General features: G+C 41.4%; 1 protein-coding gene across 4 annotated transcripts in view; it reads right to left on the reverse strand.

The window, feature by feature from the left end:
* Positions 1 to 16,319, reverse strand: part of SFMBT1 (Scm like with four mbt domains 1) — a 139,147-nt gene that overhangs the window by 38,972 nt on the left and 83,856 nt on the right. For all 4 annotated transcript variants that reach the window (XR_004001336.1, XM_030570311.1, XM_030570312.1 and 1 more), the window contains 3 exons: positions 15,069 to 15,163; positions 1,357 to 1,597; positions 15 to 103 (listed from right to left, as the gene is read on the reverse strand). Coding sequence is in view for 3 of the 4 variants with exons in the window: in XM_030570311.1 (XP_030426171.1) it covers positions 15 to 103; positions 1,357 to 1,597; positions 15,069 to 15,163 (425 nt within the window). In the remaining variant the exon portion in view is untranslated. The remainder of the gene's footprint in view (positions 1 to 14; positions 104 to 1,356; positions 1,598 to 15,068; positions 15,164 to 16,319) is intronic.

The following is a 16,319-nucleotide window of genomic DNA, read 5'->3' on the forward strand; positions in this document are numbered from 1 at the left end:
GAATAAACACTCACACCCTCTAGCAGGTTAGCAGGAGCACTGCATGCTCCTGTCAGTGTCTGTCGAAGGAATTCTTCCTGGTCAGATATCTTATCCTTGATACCTAAACAAAAAACAAGGGTTAGAGATTACTTCTGTGGCCAGCAAAACGTTACTTCAAGCAACAAGTCATTTGAGTGCCCTTGTGACATTTCATTCAGGAGGGTACATTGTCATCCACATCAATTAGGCGGCCCATATACTTCTACATCAGAATGTGACTTTACCTTAGATTACTTAATGATAAGCAAGATTTCACATTAGTGTTATTTCAACAGACAGTGTCAACTCAGAACTTTCCTTCATTTCAGTACAAGAGTACAACCCCTTCAGATAACAGATAAGAGTTGGTGAAAGTGGGTGGGTCTGAAGTTTTAAATAAAATCTATCGTGAAGTGAACTTTGTTAAATAACTGATCTCTGTTTCACCTGCTTTGAAGTGTGAGCATCAACCACTTTGATAAACAGGTTTAACAGGGAACCAGTATGGGGAGCTGCTCTTGGGGCATCAGGTCTCAGCAGTTACCCAGAAATGATGCGAGAGAGCAAACACAAGCCCCTCTTGGGGATGGCCTATCAGACATTCCATTCCACAGACAGGCACCAGGTGAAAACCAAGAGCACAACCCCAACAGCATCTTCATCAAAGATCTCAGGCTGTTTTCTTTTCAGACTCTGGTAACTGACATCAATGGGAGCACCATACGGATATGTGGCAATGAGGGGAAAAGAGTGTTAAGAAGGAGGACGAGGTTCTATGTAGAGAAGGCCTATACTGGAGTGGTCATACAGAGTCTGTTACAAGGAGGGACAGCAAGGTAGTTAAGTGTAAAACACCGACTGTGCTGCTCAAAATTAACCTAGTATTTGTTTTCTTTTATTTTTTGTACATCACAGCCACTGATATAAACATGGCTTTGGGAATGAAACTTATGAAGCACAAGGTACAGTCATTTTCAGAGTAGGTTCTATGTAAAAACAAGTGGTTTTATGAAAAGAAAAAAAAAGTCTGAGTGGCAAATGCCTAAAAAATAGCAAAGCCAAAGAATTTGGGGGGCAATGGCTAGTGAGTACCAAAAATCTATGTTTTAAAGGCAATTCTAATTTGGGTCCAAGCTACTGGTGCATCTCAGAAGATAAAAGGATTCATTATAACTGTAAGTACAAAGAAGTTTTTGAGAGCAGGCAGTCAAATTAGCTCAACAGTTTGAGATGTTTTATAGCAACTGCAAATTGCTTCTCTTAACAATTACAAAGGGCAAAACATACATGAAAAAATAAATTCCATACTCCCTCACTTCCATGGGGAGTTGTTACCTTCAGGCACTTTGAGAATCTTTTTGTTCTGCTCACACCAACCAACTGGGTGTAAGTCAGCTGTCATGATGTCGCACCAAAAGTCTGCCTTGCGGTCTTCCCCATAGCCATCGTAGCGTAATAGGAGCAACTGCCCACAGGTAGTGATGATGGTGGCTACCCAGTAGGTATTGTGGTCAGACTTGATAGCAACCTCGAGCTTCATACCAGGGGCAAAGCCATTCTGCAAACTAGTGTCCACCTGAAAAAAGTAAAAACAACCACAACTCAGTGGCTTATACAAACTCTACGGTAAGGGAGGTAAAGCATACCCTTTTCTATTTGGCCAACAGCCCTACTAAAGCTCAGACAACTGTCACCTCCCAAAATGCCAGTTTGCCTCCTCAGGGACATATATGATCATCTAAATAATTAAATGGCATGAAGGAATCTTTTTATCATTAATTAAAATAAAACCTGCTCATTGCAGTACATCATCCTTTACCCAAGAGCTCAATTAGTCACAAGTGGGCATTCAGGCCAGTTGATGCTAAAAGTAAAATATTTCAACATACTTTGATCCCTGGTATAAAAGAATAACATTTTCATTATTCCTCATTATTTTCATTATTCTGAAATATCTGAATTGGCACCTCTCCATCCTATTTTCTTTAACCTCGTTGGATCAAGAGCCCTCTTATGGAAAGCGTAAATGAATGCTTCATACTGAAATTCCACCGCCAGCTCCCACTCTAGGGACTGATGCTTATTTGTCTAACAAGGTCTGACTTAACTGCACAGCAAATTCCAGGCTTTAATGATTTTTCTGAGGCTCCTCCCTCTGAGTCCTGGTCAGCATACTGTCCTGTTCTTTCACTAAACAGATGGCTTCTCTTCTGTTAACAAATTTTACTCTTTTAATGTTTTTCTTGTCTTCAACTGCACTTTGCTGTGTTTGTTTCTGTCCTTCACCCCAGTCACTGCACCTCCTTATTACTTCTAATATCTTAAGAGATTTGGAATGGTTTTACCATTGCATTCCAGTAATGTCCACATAAAGCCTAAGACTGACATACACAACATGTAAAACATTAAGAGCACTGAGGAGCCTCATCTTATTCATTCTGCTAGCACCATCATTAACTTCTTTCCAAGATAAAAAAAAAAAGTCTGGCTGCACAGTCTTTCATACAGAAGCTTCTATCCTTTTCTCAAAATAAGAATGCAGTACAGGATGCTTCCCTTCCAGAAGTACTTCTGACAAGGCAGGAAGACCTTAACTAAGTTATCACTAGAGCAGGGGTCGGCAACCTTTCAGACGTGGTGTGCCGAGTCTTCATTTATTCACTCGAATTTAAGGTTTCATGTGCCGGTAATACATTTTAATGTTTTTAGAAGGTCTTTCCACAAGTCTATAATCTATTACTAAACTATTGTTGTATGTAAAGTAAATAAGGGTTTTAAAATGTTTAAGAAGCTTCATTTAAAATTAAATTAAAATGCAGAGGTCCCCCTGGACTGAAAATCAGCTCGCATGCCACCTTTGGTGCACGTGCCATACATTGCCTACCCCTGCACTACAGTATATATCTGTGTTGCCTTTCCACAGCTGAATCTGGCCTCATTTCTCTTGGATTAACTGCTAGAAATATTTTGCCACAAGTCAGAGACAAGTTGGTTGATTTATTTTTTTTTTTTGCTACCAACCTTCTTGTTACTGGCTGGCCTGTAATTACTTGGATTATTAGATTTTAAACAACCATCCATTTAAGCACAAGTTTATTATACATAGAAATGTCAGGAACACCAAAAGAAAACCAAGGCATATGTTTATAGATGCCTATTATCAGGGGCAGCTCTAGGTATTTTGCCACTCCAAGCACTGCAGACAGGCTGCCTTCAGTGGTTTGCCTGCGGGAGGTCCCCGGTCCCACAGATTCGGCGGCGTGCCTGAGGGAGGTACGCCGAAGCCGCGGGACCAGCGGACCCTCCGCAGGCATGCTGCCGAAGGCAACATGCCTGCCGCCCTCGCTGCGACCAGCAGAGCACCCCCCGCGGCTTGCCACCTCAGGCACATGCTTGGCATGCTGGTGTCTGGAGCCGCCTCTGCCTATTATTAAGTGCTCAGCTTCTTAAGCTATTGCTCTTCACCTTTGGAGTTCCTGGTCTATTTGACACTCAGAATCCTTAAGAAAAAAAAATCACCTAAAACCTAGGCTATCTGAAATAAAAATTTAAAAAGAGCACAATATTTTACACTCTAAATCTTGAGAAGACAGCCACAAGCTCCCTTCTCTACTGCAGCTGGCAACATCTTCTGTACAAAACCTGAAGGAGGCAAAGCAACTCTGTGTTTCCATGACAGTAAATGGGGGTCCCTTCTCATTGTGTTACAGAGATAATCGCATGGAATTAGAAATGAACACTCTGACAGACGTAGCCACCCGTGGAAGTACTGTAGTGCCACAGTCCCATGTAACTGCAATAAAGGTTTGCCCGTTCACCAGAGGATCCCTTGGAGCAAGAGAGGTGAGTGCCCTCTTCTGGTATAGAAACAAGTTTGCAACAAAATTAAATTTTGTAGGTATTTTGCCACCCCAAGCACCGCAGACAGGCTGACAAGATTCTGATGGGTGAGACACCCTGGGTAACAATTATGAAAATCTGTTAAACTTTCAAGCACTGAATTTAGAGAAGAGAATGTTATGTCCTGCAAGTATAAAACTGAGTTGCCTGACTGAGGATACATCTCATTATTCTTTGTATTGCAATAGCACATAGTGGCCTCAGTAGGACAGGACCCCATTGTACTAGTTGCTTTACAAATACAGAAAGACTTTCTCTATCCTAAGGAGACAACACTGATTAACAACAAGATGTAATAAGTATAACAGGAGGAGGGAAGAGGTGGTGTACAAACAGAATCAGGGAGCACAATCATGTGAGTACATGAGGCAATGATGTGCTCAATTTCATGGCCATACACAAGTTACACACGCAAAAAACATAGGAGCAATAAAGCGTCTCAAAGAAAAAGGTGGCTAGAGCTGGGAGGGAGGAGTTAGTTGGTTTTTCTTTTTTTACATGGACAAAACCACAATTTTTCTCCAAATCTCATTCCTGGGAACTGATGAACCCTTAACTTAAAAACTTTCCAACAAATTTTAATCAGAAGAAGACACCTAGCAGGAAAATTTCAGCCAGAACAGTTAAAGTTTAGCAAAGTTATAAGCACTGAAAACAGTCTTATAACAGAAAGTGTCTGGCAACCTGAATTAAAGGCAACGCTTGCAGGTCTTCCTATAAAAATCCAACCATCTCTAATTGCCAATCAGCCTAGCATCACTAGTTGGCTATCATCCCAACTATAGAGGAATGAGAGAGTGGAAGGGAAAGCATAGGCAGAGAGATTAACAGATTTATTAGTCCAAGGAAAATAAGTATAAGAATGCACCGAGAAGTTAGAGACCTGGTCACAGAGCACACAAGTTAAAATAATCTTGATCACAGGAAGCAAAATGCTTCCAGGTTCCTGAGTCAACTCAATATGTGGGCTAGAACCATTTGAATGGGGCCCATGGACTTATTTCAGGTGTCACAGACTAGATCAAAGGTTCTTCATCTGTATATATGCTAGTGGTAATGGTATATTTGCTTAGTTACACGCTGCTGATTCCCTTGTTCCTAGCTGCAAAATCATTCATGGATTCATATATTAAGGCTAGAAGGGACCATTATGATCATCTAAGTTTGACCTCCTGCATAATACTGGCCTTGGAATTTCATCAAATGGTCTGATGATTATTACCCTCACTAAAGAAACTGCACCTTATTTCTAGGCTGAATTTATCTAGCTTTACCTTCCAGCCATTACATCTTGTTATCCCTTTGTCTTGTAGACTAAAGAGCCCTCTACGATTAGAAGTTACTGCCTATGTAAGTACTTATGGCCTGATGAAGTCACCTCAGAACCTTCCTTGTTAGCTAAATAAATTTAACTTCTCAACCTCACAGTAAAACAGGTTTTCTAGACCTCAACATCATTCTCATAGCTCTCTTCTGAACTCTTTCTAATTTGCCAACATCCTTTTTAAAGCGTCTACACTAGAACTGGACATAATATTCCAGGGATGTTCTCACTAATGACATATACAGTGTAATAATACCTCTCTACTTCTCACTGATAGGCTCCCACTTATACATCCAAGCATTTGCTATTTTGGTCCTTTGAGTCACTGCTTACAGTCTCCCATCCAGTAACGGGAATGTATATTTAGGGCCCTTCATTCTCATTTATTTTATTTTATTTTATTTTCCTGGCAATTTATAAGTGCTTATTTCCACAAAACTAAAACACGTGAAAATCAGTGTAAAAACCTATTAATAATTTTTCTGAGTAAATACACAGGGCTGATTTTGGTAGACAGAAAGGGGAAAAGAGTGTTCAGTAGATTAATGCTTTGAATTACGTTCATCAATGCAGTTTGCCTCAGAACTAAAACAGAACTCAAAATACAATGCCACTTCTGAGTTTAAGAAAACTATGTATCTCTAATTCCCAAATAATTTTTTTTATTTGAACAAACAGTTTACTGTTGCAGACTTAGAACTATTAGCCTATAAATATTTGCATTTAATAACTGGGCCACACCATTTGCAGCACATACACTCAACTTCTCTGTTTTTTTTTTTAACTTTGTTTCTTCGTCTTTTAGTGTGTCAAATCTTTAAACAGTTAATCTGCTAACAGCTTGAAATGTTTATCTGGTGAGGAGTGAGATTCATCAGTATGTTCAGATGCGCACGCATTTCAGAACATATCTGCCTGTTTGTTTATTGTCTCTCTCTTCTAGACTAATACATAGCCTTACTTCAACAGGCATCTTTGCATATACACGCAGATTAATGTATTGTCATAACACATATACCTCATGCAATGTATTGTATTTTCCTAATAAAACAAGATTTTTAAAAAATATTTGAATGATACAAAAGTAGGGTGAAAAATTGGAAAAAAATAAATACTTTTTGTAAAACCAGAGAATTTTTTGGTAAAAACTGGTTTAAACTGAAAACAAAGGGGCTTACCTATACTTTTGGTTCTTAGATCACCTTGCATTGAGGTATATTAAAATGCATGTTGGTTCAAGTAAGCCTAGCTTTTCATGGGATCCAGATCACTCAGTAGAAAACTTTTGACTTTTTTTTTCTGTTAAGCATTATGTTTTCTTCCTATGATTGGTGAAGGTATTGAATTGCATTTGGCCAAGATCAGATCACTGTGGGACCCATTATAAATAACCCCACTATATGATTCCCCATTTGCAATTGCTTTGAGATCCATCACTAAGCCAGTTTTTAATATGTGCTGCATTAATTTTGTATATAGCACATATATTTATCAGACTATCATGCATATAAAATCATACTAAAAGCTAGAAAATCTATTACTTTCCATTAAAGTAATTGCTGTTGTTACCAAGTGATATTATGAGATCAGAGGGGAGATGTCCCACAAGACTCTGAATTTGTGGAGGGGAGAGAAAAGGGAGAGTATGCATAAGGTACTATTAAACTTCTTCCTAGCGTGTAGCACATCTTAAGACTCACTGAGTAGATCACCAACTCACGCCGTTCTAGCCATGGTGATTTTGTAATGTGTGCCATACAACTATACTCTCTCAAACTGAATAGCATGAACACAAACAAAATGCAGGACAACAAAAAACCATGGAAAGAATGCCCTGCATGAAGACAAATGGACTGAAGGAAACTTCAGAAAAGAAGCAATTGTTCATAATTAAAATGGCAAAGACAACAAAAGATGGATTAACAAGGACTGCCGCAAAGTCCTGATAGCATGAGACAACAAGGATGTGGCTCTGAGTTACCTTTTTTTAAAAACGTACTATAGAGTATTCCTAATATTAACCACCACACGTGAGTGGGGCTTCCCACTATAAGAGTAGGGGATGAAATGAACTCCTATCCCACCTTGGGAAAATGTTTTATGGAACTGTAGTTGAAATACGTAGTTTACAAAATATTCTTTAAATATAGACTTGTTACATTACATAGGGACTTAGTTGAGTCTCATTCTTTTATTATTTAATTTTAGTAACTAAGATGTCTCCAAAGAAATGTCAATAGCACAAATGGGGCCAAATATAGTGAAGTACGTTATTTCTAATATTGTACCAATGCGGGAGTACGACAGATGACGTTGGTCTCTTAAGATAGCTTTGAGCTTTGTGAAGCACACAACAGTGGGGCCTTCCTGATCTGTAAAGTACTAGAAATGGAAAGATCGCCACCTTCACTTGTGAAAAACCTTGAACACCCAAACTAATGTAAACCAGTGCTTAAAAAGGACCAAAAACAGTGTGGCTTCCATTTCTGCAGAGGGATAGCAGAAAGGAAACAAGAGAGCCCTCCAGACAGCATAGAAGTAGTTCTGTTCAGTCTGAGTACAGCACAATGAATCATCTTCTAACCTTCCCCAAAATTCCTCTGGCTTGGGTGATTGTGGACTGGAATCAGGTACATGTGTTGGAGGCAGGTGGTGGACGAGAAGCGACTGTCAGAGAGTATTTTGCAAGCTCTCCCAAATATGCCATTAGCTGTATCTACTTGCTGTCAGCTGTTTTGTCAGCAAAAAAAAATGAACCAACCAACCAAACAAAAAAAACCCAGTTATCCTTTTACTCAAGTTTCTGTGAAGAGGACATCAAACATCTCACTTTCTGAACTTGATGCCCTATGGTAACACTGATTACAGTCCAAGCTATATTCATGTAAAACTGGTTTATTCGGAAAGATGAGTGAGGAAGTTTTTTATTTTTTTTATAAACACAAAAAATGGATTATGTGAAGTATCTGCATGACCAAGGTAAAAGTCTTTTATTGGTTCCTTAACATATTTCTATATAAACTCATTCATCTTGGTGAATTAGGGCTCCCAGAAAGTGCTGAAAACATGACTCATGATATTTCTAACAGTGAAAAACTAGGTCTGAAATCAGACCCGTTATCACATTTTGAAGTTTAGAGGACCATTTACACTAGAACCCCAAGCGTTAGGAACACCAGAGTTATGAATTGACCAGCCAACCACACACCTCATTTAGAACTGCAAGTACAGTAACCCCTCACTTAATGTCATCCCAGTTAACACTGCTTCATTATTACATCGCTGATCTGTTAGAGAACATACTCATTTAAAGTTGTGCAATGTTTGCTTATAACCTTGTTTGGCTGTGGGGGCTTGGAACCAGGGTGGGCCAGCAGCCCCCCCATCAGCTCCCCTCCACTCCCCCACAGTGCTTCTCGCCCACTGGCAGCCCTGCAGATCAGCAACTCCCCCTCCCTCCCTGCGCCTCCTGCCTGCAGCAATCAGCTGTTTCAAGGCATTCAGGAGGCTGGGGGGGAGGAGGGCAGGAGGGGGGGAGGAGCAAGGACACAGCATGCTTTGGGGGAGAAGGTGGAGTGGGGATGGGAAGAGGCAGCGTGGGGGTAGGGCCTGGGGGAAGGGGTGGAGTGGGGGCGGGCCTGGGGCAGAGCTAGGGGTAAAGCACCCCAGCAGCACTTTGGAAAGAACAGCAAGAGGAGCAGCCGGACGATCTGCCCTCTTTCACCCTCTGACTCCACCACCTCAACCAAGCTTCACAATCATCATTGCTGAATACAGTATTACTTTGTTTGTTTAAAACGGTTTAAAAACATGTACATTTCTTTTGTCTGATGAAAAATATTCCCTGGAAGCTAACCCCATCCCATTTACAATATTTTTTATGGGGAAATTGGATTCACTTAACATCGTTTCGCTTGAAGTCGCATTTTTCAAGAACATAACTACAACCTTAAGGGAGGAGTTACTGTATGCAAGCAGGCAGCAGCAGACACACAAAAAAGCAAGCAACAGATACAGTACAGTACTGTGTTAAATGTAAACTATTAAAAATTAAGGGAAGTTTAAAAAGATTCAAAAAGATAAGGAAACTTTTTGTCCTTGATTCATTTTTCTTCTGCATAGTAAAGTTTCAAAGTTGTACTAAGTCAATGCTCAATTGTAAACTTTTCAAAGAACAACCATAACGTTTTGTTCAGAGTTATGAACAACCTTCATTCCTGAGGTGTTCGTAACTCAGAGGTGCTACTGTATATCACTGTGCCTCCATGTGACTTACTCTTCCACTTTATAGAACCATTATTATTGTTTTGATCTGTGACTCGGAAAGGAAGGCTCATAAGAGGTCACAGAAAATTCTTAAATATTCTGGGGAAAAGTTTATAGAGACTCATCTTTAAAAATCTATTTCAGCATCTAGGGAGGAAATGAGTCTTGAGGTATTACCGACATCACTTCTTTATCCTGCTTTATTTTAAGCAACCCCTGCCCCCCTCCCTCCCTGCAAAAAAACCCCTGGTTTTGATGCTTTTCAGATCTTCAACTACATACACAAAAATGAATTTCTACTAATAAAAATTAGAAATAATGAATGTTCTAAAAATTCACCTGCAAATTCCATTCTGCCTGAATTTCACTCTGGGCAGTTTCCACGTTTCAGTTAGGCATTTATACAGACAGCCTCATTTAGAAGGTGATAACTGCAGCTTCAACTGATGTCAATGGGAGATGGGGGTACTCAGCACCTCTGAAAAGCAGGCCACTTGGGTATTTAATTTTAAACTATCTATATTGGAAAATTTTTGGTGGATGGATACACATTTGGGTGCACTGAGGCACACATTTTGCTGCCTCTTGAGGTGATTTGTAGACTATTAATATTTTCAAAGTTCAACAAGCTTTAATACAAAAGTGATAGAAAAGGAACTATTTACCAGCCACAGACTACCTACACATATGTAAAACTGATGAGAAAAATCTGACTCAAAACATTGGCTTGGGGGAAAAAAGATTCTCAAAGTTCATCATTATGAAGATGTGACAGCTATAAAGACATAGACAGAGTGCTACATATTTAAATGGTCAACTTTGAAAAGACAATTACAGCAAATTTTATTCCACCTCTCCTAAGCTTCATATATCTGTGTAATGGAGCTCTGAACAAAGTGTGCGGGTGTGCGTGTGCAGGGAAAACGGGAGGGTAGTCCTCTTGTTTCAATTATTTGAGTATCTAACATTTGTTAGTCTAGTGTGTTTCAGAAATAGCAGTTTTGTGTGGCTGAACTGTTATCCTAAAGATATTACCTCATCCATCTTGTCTCTCATCCTACCTTTTTTTCCCTTTTTTAAATGCACACTTCTATAAAGCAAAAGAACTGCTAAAGAAGGCAATGGTAAAAGTCAATCAACAACTGTAAAAGAAACTAAGTTCACAGAACTACTGTATTAACAAAATCTGAATTCAATTGTAATACAAGTTGTTTAATAGAGTCTAGTTAAGCTTGTCTTCAGTTAACTTACATGATAAGGTTACTTACTTGGGTCAAGACATTATCTTGACCACAACAGGGGACCCACTGTTTACACTGATGAAGTGGGAAGTAGAATTAGAAGACATTTTAGGCCATATCTACACTAGGAGTGTTTTGCCAGTAAAGCAATACTATACCTGTAATGTGTTCATAGCCCCGCCCCCAGCAAAACATGCTACACTGGAAAAGGGCAGTTTTGCTGGTATACCTGCAGTTCCATCAGGGGCTTTTGCCAGCACAGCTATGTTGGTCAGAGATCACACCTCTTCACATCCCTGACAAACACTGATTTGCTAGTAGAAGTTTAAATCATAACCATGGCCTTAATAAAATTTTGCAAGCATACTGATGAATGCTTGCATTAATGAACTCATTAATGAATATCAAGATGCATGTACAGTCAACATAATAAAGTTGCTACATTTACTGACTCAGCCCTACACTGACTCTTGACATCAAAGATCACCCAGTTAAAGTATTGAATCCCATAACAAAGATCAAATAGACAGGATGTACCTCAGGAGCATTTAGGCAATCCACTTCCAATAACTGTCAGACTACCAAGGACCTGATTCCTTATCAAGTTCAGTCCGATAGAAGGTGTGCTCTTCTAATTTGGATTGAATCAGTACTGTAACTCTCAATAAGCTCAGTTAATGCTATAACCTTAACATGTTAGAAATTAAAATTCATAGTTCATATTTTTAGAATCTGGATACCTGAACTCTTACTGAAGGATCTGATTGCTAAGTATTATTTTCAAAACACACAGAATAGACTTTGCAAAGGCTAAAAAACTTTACTGTATATAAAAAGAAGAAAATTTAAAAGAAAGCATGATCTGAATTTTAATATGTTTTCTAGTGTTTCACGCTTCTGCAGCACTTATCTACCTATCTTGAGTTTTCAAAGGACTTTGTGAACATCCATGAATATAGCTGATCTGTTTGTTCAAAATTTTGAACAAACTGGAGTGGGGGGAATTCTGCAAACTTTTAATTAAAGTTTCCCTTGCTTTTTGAGCAGCTTTATTCATGAATAGAGACTCAACAATCTTATTAAGTGAGGAAACAGGCATAAAGAGATTAAGGGTCAGATCCTTGGCCTCTGGTCACAAACCGCACAGCACAAAGGAGGGAGAAGGGCATTAGGTGGTAGATAGGGAAGTGCAGATGAAGAGCTTTACGTGTCCTTTGCACCTAACGGGAATGGTGCAATCACAGATTTGCGTATGTCTTGTTATCATACTCAGCCTTCCTGTCTGGAGTGCTGTGCAATGAGTGCTGCACTCCAGGATGGCTATACTGCATGTTGATGGGGGTTGAGCGCAGTGGGTAAGATCGTAGTTTTCAGGGCTGGGTGGTGAAGCTACAGATGTTGGAGGCAGCTGGTGGCGAAAAGAACTCGGATGTTGGAGAAAGTGGGTTGGAGGTGATATGGGGGCACTAAGGAAAGAGTTATGGGACAAGGGTCGCGGCGGGGTGGGGTGGGAGGCGCAGTAGTGCTCCGCCTGCATGGCAACAAGCGCCTGGATCGAGTCCACTTGGCACTCCATGATGCTTATCAGCCAATCTGTGCCTTGCTGCTGGAGCTCCGTGCTTTTGTGCCTGCAATTCGCATTCTGCTGGCAGATCCTCCCTTCACTCTGCCTCCACTCCTGAACTTTTAGATTCTCATTAAGTGACTGCTGCATTACTTCATGCAGCATGTCTTCTTTGCAGTCCTTCAGCTGGTGATAACACGGAAGGCTCAGATCTCAAAGTTGCATCTGTAAAGGCAAAATGCAACACTTAAGAGAGACAGCATTGTTCGCACCAGACAGAGCAATGATCCTCCCCATACTTAAGGGCAAGCACAGTCTACACAATAGCATAATTGCGAGTGCACATAACCCACAGGAGCCCCAAAATGGTGAGTAAGCACAGGGTCAAGGGGAACTGATTGCTTCACAGCTGTACTGTCCTCTGGTTTCTGTGCCTTGGTAGGGTGACCAGATATCCTGATTTTAAAGGGACAATTCTGATTTTTGGGTCTTTTTCTTATATAGGCTCCTATTACCCCCCTACCTCCTGTCCCGATTTTTCACACTTGCTGTCTGGTCACCCTATGCCTTGGAGAGAGCCAACAGCTGTAGGGGGCCCCTATACTGAACACAGTCCCCACATTTTCCACAGAAGTTCATCCTGGAAGGTACCTCACTGCTGAGGGCGACCTGGGATGCAAGGGAGGGTCTTCTACTACAATGCAGCTTCCACTCTGGCTCATATGCAGTTTGCCTGTGTGCAATGGTCCCCTTGGCCCCCACAGCACAGTGGCGTGGACATGTTAGCCTGACTGGGACAAGGACCACAGTGGCTCTCCTGAGAAACCTGCGCAAGCACATTGCCCAAGTTCTGGATAAGACCTTTGAAGAGATCACTGAGGCTGATTACCACGATGTGAGAGAGCACATCAACGCCCTATTCCGCATCTAGGCATGCATGCAGCCCTATCCTGCCTCGCCCCAAGAGCCCACACCGAATAACTTCCTTCCCAGAATAAAAGCTGCTTACCGGGAACCTTCTCTGGTGTTTGTCCTTCCCCAAGCACCAGCTGCCGCGACTGGCTACCTTCCTCCTGGTAGCACGCATCTAGGGATGTCAGGGTATCTTCCTCCTCAGCACCCTCGCTCCCACTTCGCTCCTCCTCCTCCCTTGTTGGACTGGGCTCTGAAGTGTCCATGGTGGTACTCGGAGTGGAGGTGGGGTCATATTGCATCCAGCTCTTTGTAGAAACGGAAAGTCACGGGGGCAGCACCGGAGTGGTGGTTTGCCTCGCAGGCTTTGCGATAGGAATTCCACAGCTCCTTCACTTTAACCCTGCACTGCAGTGCGTCCCAATCATAGCCCATTTCCATCATGTCCCTTGATATGCTCCCGAAGGTATCGTAATTCCTGCGGCTGGAGCGCAGCTGGTCCTGGACAGCTTCCTCCCCCCAAACACTGATGAGGTCCAGCACCTCGCCATTGCTCTATACTGGCGCATGGAGACATGGTCATCTACAAAGATTCGCTGAGAGCGCTCCACGCCTGGCTGAGCAAACAGGAAGAGGATTTTCAACAATTCCCAGAGAATTTAAAGGGCAGGTCTGACAGTTGGTCACCTGAGGGCAGGGGAGTAGAGTTCAAAGTGATGACCAGAGTGGCTAGAACAGGCATTGCGGGACACTTCTGGAGGCAGATCAGAGAGCATTAACAGCTCCAGCGGTGGCGCATCAAATGTTATTCCACTCGCCGAGGCGGATTACCAGGAGTGCTCTAGCCGCGGAGTCACAGAGCTCTACGTGCCTTGCCAGTGTGAACGCGTCATGAGTTAGCGCACACTGGGCTGCTTTAATGCGCCCTAATTCGCATGTGTAGCCATGCCCTAAGTTATGTGAAATGCCTAAAGGACCAAAACTGCAGCCAGATAATGGACTAGAATGGGGGGAAGAAAGGACTTTCCGCTAGTTAACTTTTCTGTCCAGGCAGCACGGGGTGGCTAGCATAGGAGTCTCTACACTGCACTGATGCCCCACCCAGGGCCAGATATACAGGCTCTACACCTCAGATTCCAGCAATGATGTGGCACAATGTAACCACATCCAACACCTGGGATCTGCTGTTAATGATTTACTCACCACCACCCAGGAAGTCAGGAGAGAACCCAGGCATCCCCTCCCACCCCACACCGCCCCTGAGCCCTGTGCCCTAAGAGACTCTTTACTGTAATCAAAACAGAACATAATTCTAGTAATATTTTCTGCCAATTCCTTTGCAGTCCATCATGCAATTTTCCCCTTCGGAATACACCTGGGTCACTTTCAAATACTTTGCATACCAAGAACTGCAGCTCCTATTTCCCAGAATACAGCTCCCTTAGAGCACGTTCTCACAGCAAAGACAATTCACTGGCACACTGCATAGGGAAATAAAGGGACAGGGCAGATCACACTATCAGAGAAGGTGTTGAGATCCAGAGTTAATATTGAAGTGCTCAAGAGTCTCTAGGTCATTCCATTACTACCAGCTGGAGATGAGGTCACCTCCTGATAACCAAGGAGATAGGAAAATCCAAAGACCAGCAAAAAACCAAACCAAACCAAACCAACAACAAAAAAACCCATTCTCCACTGCTCTCAAATGTATGTGATAAACAAGTCTTCCATTGCCAAGACAGCTTTTCAGGTGTGCTAACTCAAAGAAACTCTAAACATTAACGATACTGGAAAGAAAAAAGGCGAAGAAGGAAGGAGTTGAGAAACAAAGAGTTCTTACGTGTTTAAAAGATCCATGGGGGGCTGCAGTTGCTCCAGTGTCTTCTAGATACTCATCCCAATTGAATTCTGCTTCTTCCACACCAGACCCAGCATCTAGAATAGAACAAACAACGTCAGTCTAGTATCTGACATGGATTAGTACCTCTCTGAGAGAATCTGTTACTTGATTTATGGCTATAACCACCAAATTATAAATATATTTTTGGTTTCTCTTCATCCAACACCTTTTAACAGTTTCTATTGTGAATGCATTAATGGTAAAGATCAAATGACAAGTCTGTGCCCAGTGAAAAGTAACTTGTAAATTGCAAGGGAATCAGTAGGAGCAGGTATGGATTTATAGAGGGACTGGTAAAAGGTGAAGATATACCTATCTCATAGAACCTGAAAGGTCATTGAGTCCAGCCCCCTGCGTTCACTAGCAGGACCAAGTACTGATTTTTGCCCCAGATCCCTAAGTGGCCCCCTCAGGGACTGAACTCACAACCTTAGGTTTAGCAAGCCAATGCTCAAACCACTGAGCTATCTCTCCTTCCCTATTTAGTTAGCTAATAAACATACTGATCTGCTAGCAATTTTCTAGGCAAGCTTGCAAACGGAGCAGATGCCAGGAGAAAATTAAAGGGATTCTAAATAAGTTTGATTTTTGTATCACAAACACTAATAAGCAAAGAGGCTGCAGTAGGCACTCTGCAACTGGACTTTACAAAGCATCTGATGAGGTGCTTCAACAAACTCTGATTTGGCAGAGATTCAACCATCGCCCTTGATATGAGCACTATCAGATGGACTGAAAACTAGCTGGAGAAGGATACAGAAGCCATCAGGTAAAGTATAGTATGAAATGCTCCAGGGCTTGGTGTGACGTCTGATTTTGAACAACATCTTTATCAGTGATTGGGAATTTAGGCAAAAAGGCATCATTTATCAACACTAGCAAGGACAACAGGTTTTCAAATGGATTGAAAAATTAAAACGGAGCTGGGCAAATAATAAAATGATGATTATTCTTTCCTTCAATTAATGGGCATATTTAGGCAAGCTCTAGATAAAAATACCGAGAACATAAAAGGAGCCTCACTCCATAAAAGAGCCTGGAGAAGGAAATAACCCAAACCATTGATATTCATTGATTTATAGAATTACATTTACATCTGGCACTATTGTGATTACTGCTTTCAAACTAGTACACATTTCTAAAGTGCCAACAACAGTTTACAGACAGAAAAAACAGATGAGAGTTTGCAAA

Source organism: Gopherus evgoodei, chromosome 7, assembly GCF_007399415.2.
Source record: "Gopherus evgoodei ecotype Sinaloan lineage chromosome 7, rGopEvg1_v1.p, whole genome shotgun sequence".
NCBI lineage: Eukaryota > Metazoa > Chordata > Testudines > Testudinidae > Gopherus > Gopherus evgoodei.